At 35.4% G+C, this 25,773-nt stretch overlaps 1 protein-coding gene across 3 annotated transcripts in view; it reads left to right on the plus strand.

Moving 5' to 3' along the window:
• Positions 1-6,898: 6,898 nt before the first annotated feature.
• LOC129739005 (uncharacterized) overlaps positions 6,899-25,773 on the plus strand; it is a 51,996-nt gene continuing 33,121 nt past the window's right edge. For all 3 annotated transcript variants that reach the window (XM_055730362.1, XM_055730364.1, XM_055730363.1), the window contains exon 1: positions 6,899-7,129. In XM_055730362.1, the coding sequence (XP_055586337.1) occupies positions 7,081-7,129 (49 nt within the window). In that variant the 5' untranslated portion in view covers positions 6,899-7,080. The remainder of the gene's footprint in view (positions 7,130-25,773) is intronic.

The following is a 25,773-nucleotide window of genomic DNA, read 5'->3' on the forward strand; positions in this document are numbered from 1 at the left end:
AAACATTCTATCATTCCTTACCGAATGTAGAAAAGAGCTTTAATGCTAATAATCCCTAGTGGAAAGGCTTTATGCCATCTTAAATAGATTGAATTTATTTCTTCCTTTTATAGGTTTTTCAGGTTTCTCAGGTAAATGATGAAATCTTGGATAAAAAAAAGGCTAGGCACAATTTTCCCGTATGTTTGGATAACGTGCCGCTATTAAGCCTACCCCCATTCTGATACCTGATACCTGATACCTTATCCAAAGAGCTATTTTGTTTCCCTTTAATCGAAAAGTGTTGGATGAAAATAAACGTAAATCGGTTCTGCTAAAGGAATGCTCTAAATTCTGCTATTGATCATTTTCATGTAAATGATAAACGATTTTATGATTCGAAATGCTACCCATCAGATCCGGATTACTCGATTGGATCTTCTGGAGCAGCGATGGCAACAGACGGGGGTCCTCCTGAAGCAGCTTTTTCATCTCGATGAAGATCGGATGTTCCTGCAGGAGGGCCAGCCGCTTCTCGGACGATGGAATGTAACGCCTCGCTATGTTACCATCCGATTCGATGACTTTCTGCTGCTTCTAGATAGCTCTTGAAAGAAAAAAGTGTTGAATAAGCATAAATTTGTCATAAGTAATGCAAAATTAATGTTACTAACCGCTACCGACAAAGCTGGCACCGTCGTTTATAGGTCCAACTTCTTCCAGCTTTGCTTACCAGCCCGGAGCTCAGCCGGAAGATTTTGTTTCGATTCTATGAATTATATTTGCAAAAATCAAGGCGAAATCTTTGTCTAAGCAATCCCAGTCAATTATTATTCTACCTGACTTTTTTTAAACGTGTACTTATGGCAGTTAACTGACAGTTCAACAGTCAAAATTCTTAGTATTTGTGAGTTGATGATCCTTAAATTGAATTATATCACACATACATGTGCATTTAACATTGATCATTCGTATGTTATACAAACAAGATGAACTATACTTCTGATTGTTCATCTTGTTCAGTCCATGTGTGAGTTATCTCAGCATGGCTGCCTGTCGGCCATACTGCAAGACTCAAAAACTACCATGGCTGCCGCAGTGACTCCAGAGAAATATTTTTGGCGAATTTGAAAAACTTTCAATTCGAATGAAATTTGAACAGGAAACTTTTTTATAAATTAACCACATAAATATGTACGATATCGATGTTTAAGAATGATTTGAAATTGAGTTGTGATTCTGAACATATTGTTATCTTATTTCAGATTTTTTGGTGGAGTTTTCACCTAAAATTACAAATTTATAATGTAAAATCACACATTTGCATCATAAATTAGATAACGTTGAATATACTCATAAAAAGCAGTTAAGGTAAATAATAATTTATACCCCAATGTGGTTATATTTCAAGAAAAAACTATACATTAAACAACTGATTTGCGTTTATAAATATCGCAGTAATTTAATTTATTGAAATTTTAAATATAAGTAGTTAGCGTTGATAAATAATGAATTGAACAATGATAATTTATATGTTACACTTATGTCGAAACTTAAATGTGTGTATAAATTATGGAATAGATGTACTTTGACCTTTTTAACTGAAAACTGTCATATCTGTAAAGTGAATCGTTACTGTATTCACAAACCACTTTCATTTGTATTTATAAAAAATAATTATCAATTTGAATAAATGAAATATGAGAAAAAAACTAAATATTTTTTAAATTTTCAATTGAAAAAATCAATTCTGTAAACACTTTGAACTGGCAACGCTGACGCTGGGAAAAAATCAAGGCGGGTAAAGCTAGGTGTGTTCTTATACCAATGCACGGAATCGTCCATCTTGTGACCCTTGTGACAGGCAATCGTAATCGTAGGTATGGTAGGCGAACAATTCGCTGTCAAAAAGCGCACCGTCTCCACCCCCCACCAATGAGAAACTTTTGGTACCCCTTGCCTACTTTTCCTCAGTATGCACCCACCCTACTGGAGGCACTCTGGGAAAAAATAATCAAGTTAGATCAAGATGGCAGAAGGGAACAGTTGCGCGCTTCCTGCATAGACGAATTAAATAGGTGAAGTAATTGAATTATGAGCTATAAAATGATTTCAGTTTTGTTAACATAATTTTCATTACTTTATTTCTAGGGATTCGGTGCCGAAATTTTAATTCCAGCAGGATTATTGCAGCCAATAACATACAAATGGGAAGGAGTCCGACTGGAAAGGCGGCAGTAGAAGAGGCGGCGATAGAAGAGGCGACGCGTCCTGTTTGGCCATCGTTCGTTTCCCAACACTCGTGGCCGCTGGCATACAGATTAATGGCGAAAGCATGCAAGGTTCCGGTAATCTCTGGGGACCCGGTAGTTGATAAGTGACCTCTGGCTCGAACACTTATGAAATGTCCTCGACTCAAAAAAGAAGGAGATTTCGTTTTCGAATCATGCAGGGTGTAGAAGCGAAAAAGTTTAGTGATTGTGTTGATAAATAATTGAATAGAAATAAAAAGATGTGCTTTAAAATTATGTGGTTTCAATAGTTTGAGAAATTTCCTCTTTTTCTTCTACTTTTTTTTACATTTCAGCATGCCCGGAAATTTGCATAGGTAGTAGTGCATTCAGGTTTAGCTTCCACACACATACATGAATACAGGATCGGTGTCATTTTAACTGTCAATAGAACCGGGAAATTCATTCCAAGTAGAATCGGGTGGGCCATTTTCTACTTGACCGCCTATAAAATTCTACTAGAATTCTACTAGAACTGCAACTAGAATTCTAGTAGCCCTAGTAGAATAATTATTAAGCGGGATATCTTGATGATTGGCAAAACTTCGTGTTCGCATTCGCATTCGCATTCGCAGGAACAGTCGCCTAAAACTTCGGTTGGCGCTACGCAACAACTCTCCGTTTTATGAAATTACAGTCGGTCGGATTTGCAACATCTTCTCTTTCGAGATTGTGGTACACTTCCTGACTTAAAATTTCAATAGAGGCTAAGTCTCGTATTTCGTTGATGATTGGCAAAACTTCGTGTTTTACAAAAAATCAGAGCACCTGGCATCCCAGCCAGCCAGCAGCCAGCCGAACAGCCAGCTGTCAAATTTCGGCTCCTCCTCCGCCTCCAACCCTCGTCTACTTTTTGCCAAAGAGAGACCACCATATCTAGAGCCATCATGATGCAGTTCTGTAACTGGGTTGCCAGGTGCCCAGATTTGTCTGTAAAACCAAGACTTTTGACCCTTCTTCCAGATATTGGTCAGACACAGATTTTGCCCAGATTTTTGCTGAAAGTGCCCAGATTTTACAGACTTTCAAAATTGAGTGATGAAATCAATATTCGTGTATCGAATTTGATCCGTAAGTGCCAGATTAGACTGAAATCTCGCTTGTATCCATTGGTATTTGACCAATTATCATTAAACACATTTTTTTTTTTAAAATAAGATCGGCATGGTACGTAGTAGGAAACAGTGTTTGTTGTATAGTTCTCAACTTGAAAATAACGCACAGCAAACCCCCCCCCCCTCCACTCACACGCATAACCAAATTTCTTGTTTAGTGTCAAATTTGTGATCTTCCTTATGCACAGACACTCCCAGACTTTTTTTCAAAATTGCCCAGATTTTTTATCCTCAACACCTGGCATCCCTGGTAAATCGAAAATTTTCGGTAATTGATTCATTTGACGTCTTTTTTTTATCGAACCTCGTTAATCGGTTTACGATTTACCGAAACTCGTTTATTTAAATGTAAACAAATCTATTTGCAAGTTATTTTCGGTAAAAAATTGCCGAAAACTGTAAAGTAATACTGAAAACAGTTTCGCTGTCAAGTCAAACTTCAAATTTCGTTTTCCATTCCCTCTCACTCTTGCAATCGTATCAAATGATCTCGAGTTTGCCGTGTGTTCGAGCGGGATGCTAATTTATATCCAAGCAATCGTCACCATTTTTGGAAAGTTTACTTCTCGGTGATCAGCAGTGAAAGAGCAGCATGTTTCAACATCGGTTTGAGAAAAACCGTCCCCGAAGCAATTTGTTTATGCAACAACGGCAACAATATGCCTACCTGCCTGCACAACAAGGTCGGTAAGTCCGTAATTCAGAAGAAATGGATTATTTCTTAGCAGTTTTTTTTCCTTTATTTTATAAAAACCCGAAAACAACAGCAGCTGAAACCACTCTCAATAAGACCGAAGAGCCGATCAAATTTGTGTCTCCCGTGAAGCAGCAGAAAAATTGTGTTCCGTCGACGGGAAAGTGAACCTCTTCCGGCGCACCGTGAGCAAATGGACTCTTGACATTTTGTAACAGGAATTTGGTGGCTGAAATAATCATGGCAGAAGTGAAACGTCTTTGATCGCGGAATGCAATTCCGTGAAATGAATTAATGTACCAATTAAATAAAAATTGTTTTTTTGTCTAACAAAATCCTATGGAATCCTGGATAGCTAAATAATGATGGTCAAAAAAAGTTATTTCGGACGAGCCCCGACCTCAACAGCATAAACACAGAAAATTTTACAGTTTTCGGTAAAAATTACCAAAAACTGTAATTTTATCGGTAATTTCCTACCGGAACCTGAAATTTAGTTTCTGGTAGAATATTACCGACAAAATTACAGTTTTGGTAATAAGTTACCGAAAATGTTGGTTATTTCGGTAATAAGCTACCGAAAATGTTGGTTATTTCGGTAATAAATACCGATTGTTCGGTAAAACTAACCGATATTCCGATAATAATTACAGGTATTTCGGTAAAATCTACCGGTTGCTCGGTAAATATTACCGAAATTTTACAGTTTCTGTGTAAAAACATTACTGTATTTCGGCAATTTTTACAGATATTTCGGTAATAAATTTATGTATTTCGGTAGTAATCACAGGTATTTCGGTAAACTCTACTGGTTTTTTTGGTATATATTACCGAGCTTTTGTAGTTTTTTGGGCAATATTACCGGCCTTTCGGTAATTATTACAGGTTTTCCGGTTCAACAATACCGGTTGCTCGGTCATATAACGAGCTGTCACGTTGACAACTGTCAAAATTTTGACAGTTGATCTTAGATATGATCAGACGAGTTTCGGTATTTTTTTACCGAAAAAGGGCTGTAAAATTTGACAGTTGTCACTTCTCTGTCATGAAAAAATTACCGAACGGTTTAACGATTTACCCATGTTAGGATTTCGGTAAAAAAATTACCGAACTCGGTAATTTTCGTTTACTGTGTATGCCTTTTCCATTTCCACTTTTAACGGCGTGTTCGTAAATTGATTTTTTCTATCGAAGCGATTTTTTCTATCGTTCGTAATTTCAACAAACAGTATGCAAAAGCATTGGAAGGTGATTTGACATCTACCAAAAAATCGATGCATCACCCAAACAAATCAGTTTACGAACACGCCGTAAAACTGGCACTCTTAAGAATTCACTTCACTTTATCAATAGAACACAATTTCGTCCATAAATGGCTTTTTGTCGCTTTAGCGGTTGCTTGGCCGTCTAAGGTGCCTCAATTTTAAATCCTGTTGAAAAAAAAGATGTAAATAGCAACCACACAACAAAATTTTATTACTTACGAAATAAATATCAGCGTCTCCATCACACAGGTTTTTTTCGTCTTTATGAACCAACTATCAGATCCGCGCCATATTGAGAACTGGAATATTATAGCGCCAGCACTAAATTTTACTTCGGAAGTCCGGACTTCCGATCCCGAACTTACTTCCGAACTTTTGACAGTTGTGTTTAAAAAATAACAGTGTATTATATGCAACGTTGCCACACATAAATTTGTATCCACCAGAGTATCTCTACATACTTTAAGCGAGCCACAGACTACACAACATTGGTACAAATGCGATGAAATTTTGTCGCAGTGAACACGATTTGCATCGTGTATGGCACTGCTTGTATGATCGCCCGAACGGTCTAAGTAAAATCGGTCGGGATTGAAATATTTTGTACAAACCACCCTCTGCCGGGGTGGAAATGTTCTTTTTTTTTGTTGTTGCTGTTACTGTTTTCGCCAGCAATCGTTTGTGTTCGCGTGAAATATACTCTTCCGGGCAAGAATGAGATACACAAACGATTCAAATGAATTTGTGGCAACGTTGATTTTATGTGAATTTGACGCACGCTTAAATAAAACGACTCAATATGTTTTGGTCGGAAGTCAGCCATGATGCCAGTTCACCAAAGACGTTTATAAAATTTTTATCTAAACGCACAATACTAATCCCTTCACACAGATTTTACGTGAATGAGCCATTCAGGTTTACGTGAACATCACATATTTATTGTTTGGTCGTGCGAGGTCCATCTTGTCGCTAGAACGAATTTGATAGACTCCCTTCGGGCCCGAGGAAAACCACCCTATGTTCCAGTGAGAGATGTGCTGGGTGTGAGAGACTTGGACTACATGTTCGAAATATATCTTTTCCTAAAAGCTATTGATCTTCGTCTATATATAATTTCTTCTTATTTTCATATTTCCCTATCAATCTTCTTTTTTCTTTAAAAGTGAACTAGATATAAGCACACAATTGTTATAAAAAAAACGAGTTTGGCTCCTTAAAGCCTAAAGGTATGAGCCGTTTCAAATAAAGAATTTACAAAAAAAAAAAAAAAAACCGAACCGAACATAAAAAACGTTTTCTCACTTGTCGAATGTTTGTTTGGTAACCACCAACAAACAGTCGACGCCGTCGTTTTCTTGGGTCAGTAGTGACGTCACCCATTGTCATGGTTACTATGTTTACGAAAGAAAACTTTTACCACTACGTTTGCATAGCTCCTCTCTCACCACCTCTCTATGTACCTCATTGACTGGTAACTTGTGGTTTTGAGAGTGTAGGATTTTCATCTACTATGATTAAGTGTTTCAATTTCAGCGTGTTTTTTGTTAGATTAGCGCGGTGATTGTGATTGTTTATTGTTGAACTACACCGCAATTTTTATTTTGAGTTTTTCAGTGAATTAATTCAGTTTTCCAGAGAGAAATTCAAACCCATATTTGTGAGTTATAACCTATGTCACAGCTGATATTTACAGCAATATTAGCATTTCGCTTTCCTCCCGTTAAGACTTTATTATAATGACATCTCGACGTGGTCGTTTGAATCTATCTCTGATTCGCCAACCAGGTAAGTTTAACTTTATTCCACTACATAGGTGATTTGCACGGAAACTTCCCAATAATGATAGGTGCAATTGAAAATGGAAATTATTCAATCATTTTAAAATAACCAAAATATTCTAGAATTCTAATTGGATGTATTGGAAATTCTGCTTTGATTACAAGTCTCACAACTTACCGGAAATGTCATTGTTCTTTTTCGTCGCTTATTTTTAATGATAGGGGAGATAAGGGCATAATGGCCACCTTAAGAAGGACACTAATTAAATCATAGAAAACAGCTATAATTTTATTTCAGCTAATAATGTCATTGTCTCGTGTTCAGACACTAAATAGTCTGTTTCCTAGCGAACTTAAAAAGTAGCATAAAACGTTTAAAAATGCATTTAAAAATTGTTTGTCAAAAGCTGAAAATCAGTAACTGTAGGCAAGGATGGCGATTGGCGAATAAATCGACGAAAATAAAACGATTCTCTCACTTTGTGAGGTAACCCACTCCTCGAACGCATTCGAAAAAATTACTCACGATGGCACTCAGTGAGCGAACCAATCGGACTTTCCGGCCAACCTCTTTAGTTCATCCAGGAGACGAATGGGTTGCCTGTCTGCCATCCTATGATTCAATCATCAAGCGATATAGCTTTGGAAGATTTGATTTGATTTTGATGTTTTATTTATTCATAAGTTGGCTATTTACATTATTTCTTTAATACTCCACTGGTCAAGCCGCTTAAGGAGTACCTAAATCTTATACTACTTATACCTAAACTAATCTAAATATTCTATCAAATTTAAATATCAAAAATGACTATATTACAGATGTCTCTTTTTTTATTAAAAGTAAAATTGAAATTATAATATGAAGATGTTATAAGATTTTAGAAGTGTTGATAAGAAATGAGGTTGCAAAAGATGTTCTTTTATAAGCTTTTTCAGTTGAACGTTATTATTAAAAGATCCACATTTGTTTTCAAAATTATTGAAAAATTTAACGCCACTAAAGGCAAGAGAACGTTCACCAATACAAGAAATAACGGTGGGGCGATCGAGCATGTTTCTATTTCTTGTAAGATACTGGTGATGAGAACGGTTAAATGTTATATTACAATGAGTAGTTCTATTTTGACTTAGAAAAATGAAGCTGTAAATCTGAACTCTGTATAAACCTCTGACTGGAATGATGTTGTTGATACTATTGTAAAGATCAACTGTGTGGATAGGAAGATTGTAAATTAAGCGAAGAATTCTGTTTTGGGTGGTCTGTAATTTATTGATCTGACTATTGCATGCATTACCCCAAGTTGAAACCAAGTATGTCAGTATTGAGTGAAAAAGTGAATGATATATTATAAGTAGTACATTTAGTGGCAATCTTCGTCTTATTTTACAAACAATTCCATTTATTTTGTTCAGCTTTGCTAAAAGATTATCGATATGCTGGTTCCAATTTAATTGCTCATCAAGAATTATTCCAAGATATTTACACTCAGTGACAACTTTTATACTGGGATATATGGATTTGGTAACTGGTAAGGGATTTGATGATGAACGATTACTAGGTTTGAAACTTAATATGTTTGATTTATCTAGGTTCAAAGTTAGTTTTTTGATACGGAAATAATCACTCAATAAAACAAGATCACTGCATAAGTTATTATCATTGATTGTATGACTATCACTGTGGTAAAAAGTGGAGGAATCGTCAGCAAAGAGTCTTAGTGTACATTTCAAAGGTAAGAGGGCAATATCATTCAAGTAAATAATACAAAATAATGGTCCCAAAACCGAGCCTTGTGGGACTCCGACATCGATAGGTAGTATAGAACTTTGGTAATTACTCATGCTGACATATTGAGATCGGTCAGTCAGATAACTTTCAGATAATAAACTCAACGGTGTTCCCCGAATGCCAGCAAAATCCAATTTTTTTAAAAGAATATCTCTGTCGACTGTATCAAATGCTTTTGATAAATCTAGAAAAAGGCCTAACACATTTTCTTTTTTATCGAGACTTAGCTGTATACTATTCGTTAGTTCAATCACAGCGTTAGTAGTAGAGGATTTCTCCCTGAAACCATATTGCATTGAATAAAAGAAAGAATTGTTATTCAAAAAGGAAGACAATCGTTTAGATTAGGCTTCCCAGATACCTTCAGAAAAAAGCGGAAAATTTCACGAAAAAAAAGAGGGACACAGCCGAAAAAAGCGGGAAACAGCCGAAAAAAGCGGGACATTTGAGAAACTGGACTTGAGAAGCTTAATTGTATAGCCAAACGTATACGTATACCATCAACCAAAGTTGTTCATAAAAAGTACACTTACGTTTATTCACGCAGATTGATTTTGCCCAGGTTTTTTCTTGCATGACTCTTATTTACACGGGTTTTTGACATAAGCATGTCCACGGTTCTCGCGAATAAATAATTAATTCGGAAGAATATATTTCAAGTGCTACATGCAAATAGTGAATTTAATACCGCGTATAAAACCTTTGTGTAGTAACAAATAAATATTTGAAAACCCAAGACAACTTCCATCTTTGTACACTTTGGACGATTGAGTCTAAAAAGGGTGGTGTATGATATAAGGCAATAATTTAATTAAGATTCCGGCAAAAAATTAAGATCTTTAACAGTAGGGAACAGCATTTTCTGTAATTTTTAATGCAATGTTTCGATAACTGATTTTGAAAGATTTCGGCGAGCTGAATTCGAATCATTCATTCGTTCGATTATGTCTATCAGCTCTAGACAGTCTAAACAGTCTGTTCTAGTGATATGGCGGGTGGAAATTCTGAAATTAACCAATTTTGAGTAAAATCGTTGATTGATAACTGATGAACCAACAAACCATTTTCAAAACAAAAAAAAATGAATTATAATATATTGATTATCTTCCATCCAATAAATGGTTCAGATTTTGCTTCAATATTCTGGATTCAGAGATACATCGCTTTGAAAACATATTAATTCTACAATTATGAGATAAATTTAAAGATAACATTACACCTATTTTGACACTGCTGAAAATATGTCTTCGTGTACTTGATATTAAAGATTTGAACTCTTTTAAGAACTTTGTCGAAGACTGCAAAATGATTGGACTTATGGGTTGAGAAATATCTAAGATTCAATTTGGATTAAAATTTTGGATTAAAATTTCGTCAAAATTCCCGTATTTTGCAGTTGGGAAAAATAAACAATAAGAAAACTTCTAAAAAAAATGTTTCTCAGAATTCAAAATGACTCTTAGTCTTGGGGAAAGTTGATCTTTGAATTAAAACCTTTAATTTACAAGTCTTTATAGTCTCTTACGTATTTGAAAGATTTTCTGTATAGGATCTAAAGCTTTATTTTTTAAAGTGTAAGTCAGTTAACTTTGTAAACATTTTCCAAGAAAAAAAGCGGGACATTTTGAGGAAAAAGCGGGACGGCGGGACATTCAACAAAAAAGCGGGACGGATGGCAACCCTAGTTTAGATAGCATTTTTTCAAAAATTTTGTTGATTGTAGAAAGAACTGATATTGGTCTGTAATTGTTACAAAGTGATGGATTACCTGATTTGTAAATTGGTGGTACTCTAGCTGTTTTTAAAGTTCTAGGGTAAACACCACTTTGCATACAAAGGTTAAAAATGTCGCTTAAAATTGGACTGATTGCTTCAACTATAGCTTTAAGAAGAAATACGCTAATATTATCTTGGCCAGCGCTTGTGTTATTAAAAAAAGATTTAATGAGACAAGTTATTTCCATTTCATCGGTAGGAACGAGGAATAAAGTCCTATTACTGAAAGCTATGGTATTGTATTTATTAATAGAATCGGTACTGTTTGAAGAATGTTTAGAAGCCATGATTTGTCCAATAGATGAAAAATACTTATTGAATTCGTTGCAGATTAATGGTTTACTAGTAACTACGGAGTTAGAATCTAATGCTTGAACTTTATTTATTGAAGTGCTACTGACAACACGACCTAAGACTTCGTTAATGTTGTTCCACGTTTCTTTTGAGCTTTCAGATTTGGAAAATTTGTTTATGTAATAAAACTGCTTCAAATGTTGTGAGTAACTTGTAATCCTATTATTCAAATCATTTATCTTTGCATCTAAAATAACGACTGACTTCCCATGTCTTAAGTATGTATTTCTTTCTTTTATTTCTTAAATTTTTATTCCAATTGATTCTGCATAGAACAATCGCATACGCCGCATTTCGCATTTTCAGCCAGTGATTGATGATTGCAATTCTTTCGACCGCATCCGATCATTCGTTCTGCTTGCAAAGTTGGTTTTGCTACAGTTTGGTTGCCTGCGTTCGGGCGCTTTTGAAAGTAGCTCGAGTGTCAGCATTACACACAAAATTTCTGAGGCCGAAATTTAGCAAAATTTTGCTGAAATTTGACCAGCTAAAAAGTTAACAATGAAATTAGCAAAAAAAATTTAACTAAAATTTTATCAAAAAAGCCGAAAGTGTCCGGACTAAATTATTAAATAATTATTGAATAATTAGAACAATGATTGGATTGCTGCCTTGCACTGTTAGTCATGAGCACCTGAGCATTATTATTTGTCTCATTTTCCAAAACTTTTTGGATAGCTGTTGGCAATGAATCGTATAGTCCGCTTTCAAAATTTTTTTAGTTTCAGGCGTTTTTATGCCTGAAATAAGTGGATCAATGCCTGCTTTTTTTGGCTCAATTGTTGGCTACTTCGACTGGGACGTTTTGCTGAATGTATATTTTACACAGTTCATCCGCCAAAGCATCAATTTCTTTGCAAAAAGATTCGACTGGGCCTTTTGTTGGCAAGTTCTCAATTTGGCCATAATTAATTCTGGAGTTTGTCCTAATCTATTATCTTTGACCTCATTAATTAAAAGCAGTGGGTTATCACCCACATCTGCAGTTAAACAACGTCTAGTCTTTCCTGCTAGACGCGTTTTCAGAAATTTGAATAGAGTCGCATGCTGATTGGCAGGGGTAACTTCCAACAACAGTGTTGCTGAATCGATGAAGGCATCCGTCTTTTCTGCTGCTCCGTCGAATATTTCGACTATTTAAGCAGCTTGTTTTATATCGAATGCTGCCATTGTTTTGTGTCTTTCGTAAAGATTATTGAAAACGATTATACTTTTAATCAATGTTTTAAATTTTAATAAATGAGGTAGATCTAGCCTTACATCAATAAAGGTTTTGATCTCTCCGAATGTCTGCCTTGCTTTTATTATAATAAAGTTATGATTTTTCGCCTCTCGATAAGCTAAAATATTCGTTAATTTGTTATAAAGCTTCTTACTCTGATCTAATTTGTTTGTCAAAGTGGTTTTAAAAAAATCCGCCTTTTTTAGATTTTTAAGAATTATTGATAAATTTTCTAATATTTTATCAATTTCTGCTTCCATTAAACCTCAACAACCAAAAAACAATTGAGTTCGCTTTAGTTTCGGTGAAGTTTCTTTTTCCCTTAATAGTGAGCAACGGTTTCTTGCGAATATTTTTAAAGTTTTATAAGGTACACCGGGGCAAGTGCAAACTCGGGGCAAGTGCAAACGATCAACTTTCCTCTGTTACAAAAAAAAAATTAAAAATACTTCTTAATATTTTTTTTGTTTTGATTTTTTTTGGCTACAAAAAAGGGCATTCAAATACGATTTTTCGTTGAAAGGTGAGTGTTTGGGACTGATATTCATGTGAAAGCAGAAAATTTTTAAAAAGTATTCAGTACACCCTGAAAATTGTGAAAATAATATTCACTCATGTCAATCCACACTGCGCGGCAAGTGCAAACGCACCTTTAAGCCATGTAACATCAGACATTAAAAAAAATCATCTCAAAAATTGTTGAGCATTAGATTAGAGTGGTCAGAGGATGGCAACCCTGGGTGTGGTGTTGGTGGTGTTACTTATTACAAGTAGAGGAAAAAATGTTGATTTTTTGGTGAAATAATTGTTTTTTGTTGAGTTTTATTTGTAAAAGCGAATTTTGAGGTGATTGTGCTTAGAAGAGTTGTGAAGTTTTAGTGAAAAGTGTTAACTATGAAGTGCAATTTATGTTTAAATATTTGTATTTTTTGTTTCCTTTGTGAGTCGAGAAAATGGCAGCAACTCAAAAAGCCTTTAGAAAAATAGCAAGTCATTTTTTGAAAGAAGATGGCGCTGTTATGCCTTTTTTCTCAAGTGATTTTCATCACGAGATAGCGCTGTTATGAGTTTTCGAAAGCTCATTATTCATTTCAAATGGAGATGGCGCAACTATAGCTCTATATTTTTGTGCTGCCAGTTTATAAAATTCGATGTATGGTTTTTTGATGACGTCGAGTGGCGAATTTTCACCCACGGAAAATAATAAAAAGGTAAAATTTACCGAGACAGCAAAGGTGAACGCTCGCAAAAGCCAAAAAGGTAACTTCTACCTATTCGAGGTGAAACTCACAGCGAGGTAAAATATACCTGAAACGAAGAATGAAAAAAGGTACAATTCACCGAGAAAAAAGGTGAATCCAAAAAAGGTAAATTTTACCTCGTAGCGAGGTGAAGTTCACCTGAATTGAGCTGAATCAAAAAGTATAATCCACCTTGAAAGAAAGGTAAATCCAAATAAGGTAAAACTTACCTCGTAGCGAGGTGAAGTTGACCTGGATTGAGCTAAACAAAACGGTACAAATCATCTCGAAAAAAAGTAACTATTTGACGAATCCGTTTATTGAGGTTAAGCTGTTTTGCCGTTTAGGAACAAGTTTTGCTTCGTGCACAATATGTGAAAATCGGAACAAAATGGTAAGTGTTTTCTAAGATTTTATTTAGTTGTGCTGGTTCTTTTCATAATACTTTGCTTTTGTTTCAGATCGGCCCACAGAGCTTCGTGTTGTATTCCCGTCAGCCTTCAGATATTATTCCGGAAAAGCCGGCCCTGACAAGCTTGGCGAACAAAGGACTTGACTCAACAATTTTTAAAGAACACGGTGATATATTTCAAAAATAAATATTAGGTAACAGTCTCTATTTGTTTCAAATAAATACCAATTTTTTCATGAACTGTGTTTTTTTTTAAATTATTTTTTATTGAAGAAACCAATCAAACAAACTAGTATTTACCTTTTAAATCAGTGAATCGGAAAACGGTATTATTTACTATTTTGCTAGGTGAATGAGAAAATGGTAAAATCTACCTTTTTGCTAGGTGAATTGAAAAAAGGTAAAATTTACCTTTTTGCTAGGTGAATGAAAAAAAGGTAAAATTTACCTCAAAAGAGGGGTGGAAAAAATTCACCTCGCAAAAAGGTAAATTTAACTTTTTTTTTATTTTCCGTGCCCGATACCGTTGCCCACAGAAAAAATGCCTTTCAACAGGATACTAAGATAAGTATATTTTTCATTTCAATTCAAATTTGCTTAATGTATGTGAACCTGACAGATAAAGTTTTAATTAGCTTGCCAAAAATTCGAAAGAAAAAAAGTTAGTTTGTTGTTAGTAGTGAGTTTTTTGGCTACCCGCCGTGAAATCGAAGGCTTGTACAGTGTTCGGTGATGGATAATTTTCCCGCGTTTATTTCGTACGTGTATTGCAATGCCGCGTTTGGACGTGTTTTCTCTTGGTTTACAGCGCGCGATAAAAGTGTTTTGTACGTGTATGATAATTCCAATATTAAATATTTCTAATGAAGTTAAATCCGTTTTTTTCTCTCTCTCCCTCTCCCTTTCTCTCGTTCTTGCTCTTCTCGTTTTAAACGCGTGATAAAATTCGATGAGTTGCACTGGTGCCAAGTGCATTGTACGTGTATGACAATGCCACGTTAGGACTTATTTGCTCTAAATAAAAACGCGACGATCATTACATATTTAACTTTGCTTTGATCACATCCCTTCCCAAAGGGAATCCAGATCTTACATATTTACCTTCCCCACTAACAAACCACCCTTCCTGTGACGACCGTGGAGATTTAGAGGTGTATTCGGTCTCTAGTAGCAACGGAAGTCGAACTAACAATCCTTCCCTTTCCCCGATAAACCGTAAGGACGTGGCCGGCGCCGTTATTGACCATATAACATAAGGAACCTTCGAAACGTGTACACAGAAAATGGTAAGCTAATCCCAAGCCCCATTTATTTGGATCTATGTACAATTTTGATGGTTCTTGTCAATCACGGAGTAGCAACTACTGAAATGTACGGTTTATCTAAGCTCAAGCAAGCATTAGATTAGAGTGGTCAGAAAGGGGTATCCAAAGTGTTGTATCTGAAGCGGATATTTAAAATTCCGTAATGCCTTGGCAAATGAAGGTCTTTTGCTACAAACAACAGTCAGCGAAACTGGAGTTCCAAAAAGTAATTAATATTGCAGAAAAACAGCAAATATATAAAAAAAAAGTTGGTAAAACATATCGGAACATGTATTAAATTCGTTTTAGTACCGATACACTGACACATATTTGAATAAGTTTGGAAAAAGCATTGCGTTTGCACTTGCCCCCATAAACGGGGCAAGTGCAAACTTAGAAATTTTTTCACAAAAGTGCCGTTGCTTTTTATCAACATTTTTTAATTTTTCACTTTCAACGGGAATTTGTTGAGAATTATTTTAGTGATGCAACGAACGATAATTGATAAATTTTGAAGATTTTCATATTTTTCTAGGACATGTGAAAGTTGAACTCTGGTGAAAACCGTTTGCACTTGCCCCGGTGTACCTTAGTTGTTTTTTTGAAAATTGTTAAATTTACTCACATTACTCATTTTTCCGTTTCTTTTCCTGGTTTGTAGCGGTTCCTAAAAAATATTAAACTCTAGGTTACTAACTTATTTTGTATTACTATTTATTTTAGATACTTAGCTGCTGAATCGTAAAACGCCCCGGAGCGCATTATCGCTATCGACATTCTTCGCCTTGATTAGATATTATTTTTTTGAATTTCTTCGTGTGTAGTTGGGAATTTTTTTTTTTATTATCTGACAATTTGCGCCGGGGGTCTTCAGATTTTCCCCAAAATTGAAAATTTGGTTTATTTTTGCGACTTAAAAACACATGTATTTTTTCAGATTTCTAACATTTTTATTTTTTGAGTTAGCTTCGGTTAGATTTTTTTGTAATTAAAAAATAACCATTTTTCAAAGCTAGATAACTCTGTTGTTTCTTAACGGAAATTATAAAATAGCACATCAAAATGCATTGAAATTTTATCAGCTTTCCAAATAAAATAGTTGAAAAAAATTGAATAATGACCTTCAACATGAAAAGTTGTAAATAAACTTTAAATGGCGTCTAAAAGTACCGTCTGCACCACCGAATATTTTGCAAAAAATACCATTGTATAGCTCGATTCATGATGCAACTTTCATTTGAAGACACCAAAGTGGGCCATTAACACCTTGAAGAGTTATGAAAGAAATAATGACAATAAATCTCTTTTTTTGCATAGAAAACAAACAATGATCGAACAACTGCACTCACATATGGAGATAGCAAGCACTTCTAACAACATGGAAACAAAAGAACTTACCAAAGCAGGTAAAAACACTACTTTTTCGTGCTTTGTAGAGTGTTTGCAGAAAAAATGACTTTAAATTTTAACCAAAATTCTTAGTATCGTATTTTTAATGTGATATAACTAATAATGGGAATGTTGCTTTTACAACCTGGTCATATACTATATAACTTATTAACTTTTCGATCAAAGATCATTGTGAAACATAATCAATGCCAATAGTAGAAGGTTCAGTCCCTGTGTTTGGAATCACAAAAATGTGATTAAAAAATGAAGTATATACGTGCTTTACATAGTTTTTATATCGGGAGCTAAGCACTGGACACCAAAATTCTTTCCCATTGATCAATAAAGTATGAGAAAGTGGCACAAATGTTGTAGAAATAATCGAAGAGCTGAGTATGGCCAGCTCAGGCTGTAAAATGATGAAAATATGATACTTACACCGTATTCGTTTTCTACATTCGTCCAGTTTTAAGGTTTACCATACTAGAACAAACATAATTCGTTGTCAGTGTTTTGCTACCTCGATCGCTCACACACGAATCTTCAGTGTTCCACCGTCCATTTTAATCAAATCTGGGGAATTTCGGATGCAAAACTTAGCGCATAAACTTCTAAAAATGACAGTAAAATGTGCATAACTCGTTGTGACCTGGTGCAAAACTGGGTGTAACTAAACGAATACGTTATTAGATTTTTGGATATAACATGAAGTCAGTTAAGCTGCAACAATCTACCGCCTCTACTTTCATAACAGTCCCATATATAAAAACAAGCAAGCGAGACAACCAGCTTTTTCTGTTTTGGAATATATTTTTAAATTGTGACCACCACTTTCAGCATAAAAGAAAATCGTTTCTAGGTTGTCATAATTAATCGTTAGACCTGAAATTTTCGAAATTGGGTTATTGGTAAGGTCGAGAGCACCATTTTTATTCATTATGGGACTGTTAATCGACAATATTTGAAACCTTTTTCAAATCTACTAGCATAACAGTCCCATACAGAATATATTTTTCTCGCCAAGCTACTATCTAAGACTTGAATTTGATCATTTTTGAACTTCTAAATGCAATTGTCAGAAAAAGAAACATACTTTTGGAAAAATATCGTGAATTGCACATTGTAAGTTGAATCTTTTTACGATTTTTGATTGCATCCGATAGTTTTTCGCTCAGGAAGTCATTCCTAAGAAAGGCAGACCAGCCTTCGAAAACTAGTGTGCATCATTCGACATCAAGTGAGTTAAAAAAATGTTTAAATGATTCAAAGCAATAAACCAAAGACTATTTCGCCGAAAGAAGCATTGAAAAGTAACCAAATCTTTTAAGTCGCAAAAATGAACCAAATTTTCAATTTTGGGGAATATCTAAAGACCCCCGGCGCAAACCCGTCAGATAATAAAAAAAAAATCCCCAGTTCTTTCAGCTTCCCCCCAGTCCGGTAGGTAGTTTTGGTTACGATGCACTTTTTCCAGAAACCATACGATGCCTTGTCAATTTTTTTTCTGGTTTCGATTTGGCCTCCTTGCGGATCTGTGCGCGGGACACAGCGACATTATTCTACTATGTGGGTTGGGTTGGCCCAGCTTCTCGCACTCTTGCCGGGAGCTTCTGCCGACATTGACTGTGGCTGCTGATACGTTAATTTTTTTTTACGATTTCTTCGGGATTAAAAACAATTTCACAGAGCAATTTCTTGCTGGTTTGATTAGTTGGGAAAGTACGTACTTGAACACTCTTTTTTTTTTTTGTTTATGTGAATTTTGGGTACACTGTATAAACTTTTAGACTTCTGATTTTTCCAATTCACACATCGGCACTTAGATTGTTCATCCTCACCGTGCGCGCTGTTACCCTCTCGATTTGGTGCCGGTTTAATTTGACGATTCCTTGAATTGCTATATAACTTAGCGCTGCTAACGCTAGGGCGCAAATCGCCAATGTCTGAGCCGTACGGTGGCCTTCACACTGATTACTTATGGTTGGGGCGACGATTTTGTCTGCCGAAAACCAACCCATTATTCTCAGTCACTTTAATCCAATCTTTGCGTAGAATATAATCCATTCATCGTAATGAAACAAATTCCTTTTCTCCTGGCAGGATCGTATTTCTTCAATTACGTTCCGATGCATTACACTTGATTTCTGAGGCCGAGAACCAACAATTAACAACGTTTCACTTTTCGGTTAACATACGCATAAGGCAGTCACATATCGGAAGCGAGCATGCAAGCGTTTCGAATGGTTCCTATTCCGGATTAAAACGGCGGAAGTCGAACGAATAACTACACTCAGATGTTGTTGATTCACTGACTATTTGATATTGGCGAACAGTGACTCTTCTTTTGCAGGTATCACGGCACTTAACACGGTCGCCATGTACTGTGTTATTTGTTCTTTTGGACGCTGGCCGTGATATTTCACATATGACTTAACACTCGGACGGTTGTAGGTTGAGTCGCTTTATTCTGAACTTTTAGTCTTAGCGAAACCCATAGAGAACGACATGGTGGTCATCTTTGCTGACCAAGCATCAGAGTTGCAGAGATGTTAAAATCGCGAGTCTACATACTCGCACTTTGCCCTTCTTTACAGAACGATTTTATTTCGTTAAACTCAAACTGCAATGATGCTACTATCTATAGTTCAACTCGAAAAGCATCAGGACCAGCGTTGCCAGATTGAAAACCGCTCAAGTCCGTAGATTTGACGAAAATCGAAAAACGTACTGATTCCGGCAAAATAAAACTTGATGACCTTTTTTTTTTTTGGTCGTCAGGTAGAATTTTCATTTATCCGCAGAATCCCTTGAATTTATGCGATTATCCGTAGAAAATCCGTAGGAAATGCTGAAAATCCGTAGATTTCGAGCATCGATCCGTAGCTCCGTAGAAATGCTGAAAATCCGTAGAACTACGGAGAAATCCGTAGATCTGGCAAGGCTGATCAGGACGTAAACTTCGGGTAAACTCGGCAGGAGTAAACAGCAATCGGGGGCAGGGTTGCCAACTATTTTTCAGAAAAGTCTGGAAGATTTTGAAAAAATGTCTGGAATTGTCTGGATATGTCTGGACACCAAAGTTTTGAAGGTGGCTCCTTTTTTAAGGGGCCGTTCACATACCTTAGGAGGGGGGAGGGGGGTATGGAAATGTCCACGCTTGTACACGGAGAAGGGGGTAGAGGTTTGGGTCATGTCCACATGGACATACTTACTTTCAAAATATTTTCAAAAGGCAAATAAATATTAAGAAGTTTAAATCAAAATCTTAGAATAGCATACCTTTCTAGTTTAAGTTTAAACAATTAGCAGCTACTTGAAAGCAAGTGATAAATATGGTAATTAAGAAATTTAAAAAATTTAATTTTTAAAGGAAATTCTTATTCGGTTTTTCAAAATCAACCATTTGAATAACAAAAAGGCAAAAAGTGGTGTTTTCTAACTTTTAATCATAGGTATTAAAAATAAAAACTTTATCAAATCTGTCCACGTGGACATCCAGAGAGGGGGGAGGGGTTTGCCAAATGTCCACGCTTGTCCACGGAGGGGGAGGAGGGGTTAAAAATCTCATTTTTCTGTCGACGTGGTCCACGGCCCCTAAGATCAATTTTGCAATTTGCAATACACGCAGCGGAATGATTTTAGTTTTCATAGAAAAATGCCGGACTTTTTCCTTTGATTTTGGTATAAACAGATATTGCTTTGGTTAAAAGGCATTTTCCTTAATTTTAAATAATTTTTCTTTTCAATCAAAATCTTAATCCTTTGAAACAAAAAAACATCAAAAGAGCAAAGTTGTTTTCGTTTGCTACAATGTTATTTAGATTTAGATTGTACGAAATATTTTCTGTTGATCCGAAGTTCCTATTAGGAATTTTGAATAAGAAAAACAAAGAAATTACATCATAAATTGGTTCACTATAATTGAATCATCCGGTCCTAATTTTGGCCTGAGGGCATTCTTCTTGGGTCGCTCAATAGACTTCCGGAAGCAACTCTGGTTGCTAGTTTGATTGGTCGTCCAACTGGTGAATGATGCTGAAGATCGAGCCAAAGATAATCAGGATTTGGGGTGGAATCAGTCGTGGTCCTGTAACAATGCAAGATTTTATATGAAATCTTAAATATTCACTTTTAGATTAACGGATTAACACACACTTACCATTTTTCATCAGGAATTCTCCTAAATAGCTGTCTCTGATTCGAATTATTCGCATTCGGTTCTTGCTCAATCCAAAATATCTTCTAAGTTTGAAGTTTCAATTTAAAGAAATTATGAAAACATTTTTTTTTGGTTGAAAGAAAACTCAACGCAATAAAAAAGTGCAAGTGGACAAATATCTTTCGAATCCAAGAATTTGTTCAAAATCAAAGTCCAAAATTATTCAGTTCAAAAAATTAATTCTTTCTTTCCAAAATTATTCTTTCGAATCATAACAATAATTCATTGATTCAAAGAAAACAGGAATTTGATTCAAAAAACTGAATATTTTGAATCAAAGCCAGTTTTGATTTGTTTCAAAATCCAAGTTTTCTCTGCGTTTCGTATTTTTCTGTCACTATACCAGTCACGTGCTCTGTCTGACTCTCGATTGAACATTCATCTTCAAAGCATTTGCCATTATTAATAAGTTTTGAATTTATAATTCATAAAATTTATCATTTCCTGTCATATTACACCATGGCCAATTTGAATTTTCATAGTTTCTTATAATAATCAATGTCCAAACCCAAAAGTCTGGAATTGTCTGGAAGAAATGTCAAAAGTCTGGAAGTCTGGAAACCTAAAAAAATGTCTGGCAAAAGTCCAAAAAGTCTGGAAGATCCAGACAAAATCTGGAAGGTTGACATCCCTGATCGGGGGAAACATCAGCGAAGCGAACGTACAGTTCTGCGAATTCAAAATTCAAATCGTTTTCGTTCGGCAGCCGAATACATCAATCGGACAACGCATGGGGGCGTGGCTAAAAGTGATAGATAGATACAAGGGAACGGGAAACGAGCGAGAGAACGGTGCGAGGAATGTTAACTCGGTCCGTCGGGCAACGATCGCTCGTGTGCATTCGCGTACGGTAAGCTTCGTACTTCGTTCTGTTGTTTCGTTGGTGTGATTTTATTCCTGCGACCTGCGAGGCATGGAAAAGATCAATACAGAACTGTTTTCTTTGTTTTGTGTGCAATCACGTAATGATTGGAACGAAGATAAAATCAATCTGCACACAACCAGTTAAACTCGGAAAAAATCAGCCGAATGATTCTTTCCGAAGCGAGTTTACACACCGCTGCAGAGTTGCCGGGTAGATGTTTATACAAACATCGCGGCAACCTGACACCATACCATACCATAAAATAATAAACCGTGCTGACAAAGTTGCATCGGCTAGTGACATTTACAGTGTCGCTCAATATTTTCACTACACACCCAAAGATGTGAGTTTTTCCGAAACAGTAACCCGGATGGTACCAATGCCTCCAGGTTTCCAAGCAACCTTCGGAGGATTACAAATCATTTGCGTGTCGTGTGAATAGACTGTGTGTAGAATGTACTAGGGAAGATGTCGGAAGACCAGTTCAAATGTCTCATGTTTGTGTGTGGCTTTAAGGCGGAAAACGACGCGGAAATGAGAACCAGGTTGCTCTCCATTCGGAAATAGATTCAAAGTTCAATTTTCGAATTCAGGTTCAGAATTCAGGATTACAATTCAGATTAAAAATTTCACAAAATGATATAGCTTGTGAATGAGTTTTTCAGTCAATATTGAACTGTTGAGAAATTCAAGAGAACATAAACTTAAAAATTTGCTAGTCAGTTCAATTACCAGATTTCAAATATTTTAATTAGAATTAGTTTGTACACACAATTCAGCTGAAAATCACAAATATGAAGTAGAATTTGAGTTAATGTTCTTATTTTGTTTTATGTATGTATGTATGTAGGTTATTCACCATGGGTGCACGGCCTCTCCGCAGTTTCGCCAACGCATGCGCTAACTTGCATCCTTTAGATTATTAGTTCGACAAATCATCAATGCAAATGACCGCATACCCGACACCATGGCTTCGTATGAACTGTTATGGTATGAATGTAATATGTGTAAATGTATGTATTATTTGGATGAATAAGTCAATCACATACGCAACCATTTTAAAATTAAAAACATTTTTTGATGTTATTGATCTATGACAGGTATTACGCATACGTTTAGATACCTGCCCAGTTAGCAAGTGATTGGTTGTTCTAATATTATCATTTAAAATGAAACAGACAAAAATTCAATTTTGCAATCTTACCTTTTTATGAAGCACAAACTTACCTTTTACCTTTTACCTTTATACAGCATACATCTTACCGCAGTTTTAACCTCAAATTTCATTTAGATAAAAAGTACAGTTTGAATACCAGTTTTCATATACCACTCCGTTTAAAGACAACTACATTCCCGTTCTTGTTGTATGTAAACTTAACATTTATAAAAGTTTTTGAAAAAACCTTTCCCAAACATTTAATGTTCGAGTTCAGTCTAATTTTAATTTGTATTTTTTTTCTTCACTTCATATTTCACCAAATTTTAGCTCTTTGAATTAAATTACATATGACGGATTCCAAACGATCGAAGTCCAGTATTTTTATGTTCAAGTTCAAGTCTAATTTTGATTAGTAACTTCAATATTCTCAAATATCTAACATTTCAGTAACCTTTATAAAAATACAAAGTAATAAGTACTTACAATTAAATACAATTAAATGAAATTCATATTACCACTTTTTTTTATAAATCTTTCAAATTCAAATTTACGAATTTCGAAAATTCAAAATTCTTGTAGAGAAGAAAGCAAAAAATTTCAACATTTCAAACCATTGCAAATTCTAAAGTTTGAAAATTTAATTGTGCGAAAGAAATAACTTTTCAAATATTGTGTTATCATATTTTGTGAGTCGCCAAAAAAAATTGTTTTATCTCCCTAAAGCCAAAATTTATTGAAGTTCTAAGTGTCAATATTATAAATTTTGTTAACTTCGTAAAAAATATTAATAGCAAACTGCTCTGAAAATTTTAATTTGAAAATCACATTTACATATTAAAGGTTCGTTGTTTAAAATTTATAGTCTCAAAATACTGACATGCATCCAGCTTCTTCCGGATGGCAGTCGGCAGTCGGAAGAGTATCTTGCATTTTCGCACCAATACCTAAAACAAAAATACTTTATTAGGTAACCAACCTTTCCATCCTTGGAAGGATTCAAAAGTATCCTAAGGAATATTTCAATATACCTGACAGTGCGAGGACCAGTTAGCAAGCGGCTGCGGTTGATTATAATTTAGGTGTTTCTATTAAAACTTCATGCGGGTTCATATCTCATCGGTATCTTGAAATTTAATTTCATTTGTTTATTGTGAGGTAGCAATTTGACTTATTTATATTAAAAGATGAATTAAGATGAATATTTAAATTAAAATATTTACCTTTGATAACCACCAATACATTCGAAGTGTTCCGACAAGGACCGATTTAATCTCGAACTCGATCTAGTTTCGCGGAATGATGGAGTTTTGAAAAACGCGTTCGCCTGTAAATTGGCAATTTTCAAGATAGCTACGATAGGAAAACCAAATTATTCAAACATTTTGTGGTTAATGCTCAAGAACTACAAAAATGGTTAAAATTTGAGAAGGAAAAATTCTTAAAAAATAACCATATTGGCAGTTTTTGGGCCAAAACCATAAAATGGTTATTTTTCAACCGAAAATGTATATATGAAAATGAGCGTGATCGACATTTTTTCTGACAGTCGCACAGCCTGCTTTTATCAGTTTCATTGTTCGTGCCATCAAACGAATGCGACCAAACACTTGCCGAACAGCCGACTACCATCAAACGAAACGACATTCATTCTTCTTTGTGTGATTGTCGAACAAAATTTCGTGTCTTGGTACACGAGAGCGATAATTTGATGGTCAAACGACCATCAATCCCGACAGTTTACGACATCGCCTATCTCTTTCACGCAGCAGAACTTACAGACTCAATAAGCAAATGCAATCTTTTCTATTCACTCCCTCCTGTTGAAAAAAAATTCGCCACTCTGCAGCGCCGGGTGATGTTTGGATGTGTTGGTCGAACAATGTGGAATGATTATCTCGATTATCTACGCAAGAGGGATGAAAGTCAAACGACTAACCACACCAAAGATCAAAATTTCATTTGACATTTTTTTGCTCTCCGATCAAACGATTGCGCTCTCCACGATTGTCACGAACGATGTGTGTTGGTTGTTTCCGGAAAAATTCAAACGATGGTGACCACTTACAAGCCTGACCAGGGTTGCCAACATTTTTTTTCAAAAATCAGGGAACTGGTGAAATAAAAATCAGGCAAAATCAGGCTACGTTAAAGCACTGACCATACTGACTGGACACTCGATTTCGTTTTTTGGATAATTTTTCCAACAGTACGCAATGTCGATTCCAGAGTGCGCATGGATCGATTGGAAGAAATGCTATCCCAGTTAGGAAATGCCACCCAACTTTAAAAATAAAACACGCAATATCGTCGATAAAATCGGGCTAAACAGGACCATTTTTCCTATAGGGCATTTTTGCCAAATTTTTCAGGTTCGCCACCTGCCGTCGGTATTGCGAACCTGCAAAATCTGACAACATAAAATTGGACAGAAAATGGGTGAATTTTTGTTCTAAGTGTCATGTCAGTGTGGTCAGTGGTTAAAGTAACGGAAATTTCGCTCAAAGTGATGACCTTTTTTATTTGGTCATCACTCCATATTTTCACTGTAATATACCGAATAGAAAAACATTTTAAAAAGACCGTGAATTTCATTCTCACCCAATCATGAATGTTATGGTAGAAACTATGCGAATCATGGTACATGAAACCTTGAATAGACTGTCAAATTCATATTTTTGGACAGTGAAATTTATGGTTTCAGCAAAATTTACCATGAAAAAAGGGGGTTGTTAAGCAACTTAACAATGAAAAAATCAACTTTTTCCCATACATTTGAAAACTCAAAAGGTAAAGTTGACGGTTATTACAGCTTCCACTTTTTTCAAATAAACTGTGAAATTAATTGTTTTCCCTTGAATTTCAATGATTCATCGATCGTGAATATCAATGTTATTTCACAATTTATCATAATTCAGGACTGT

The sequence above is a fragment of the Uranotaenia lowii genome, chromosome 1 (assembly GCF_029784155.1).
Source record: "Uranotaenia lowii strain MFRU-FL chromosome 1, ASM2978415v1, whole genome shotgun sequence".
Taxonomy (NCBI): Eukaryota; Metazoa; Arthropoda; class Insecta; order Diptera; family Culicidae; genus Uranotaenia; species Uranotaenia lowii.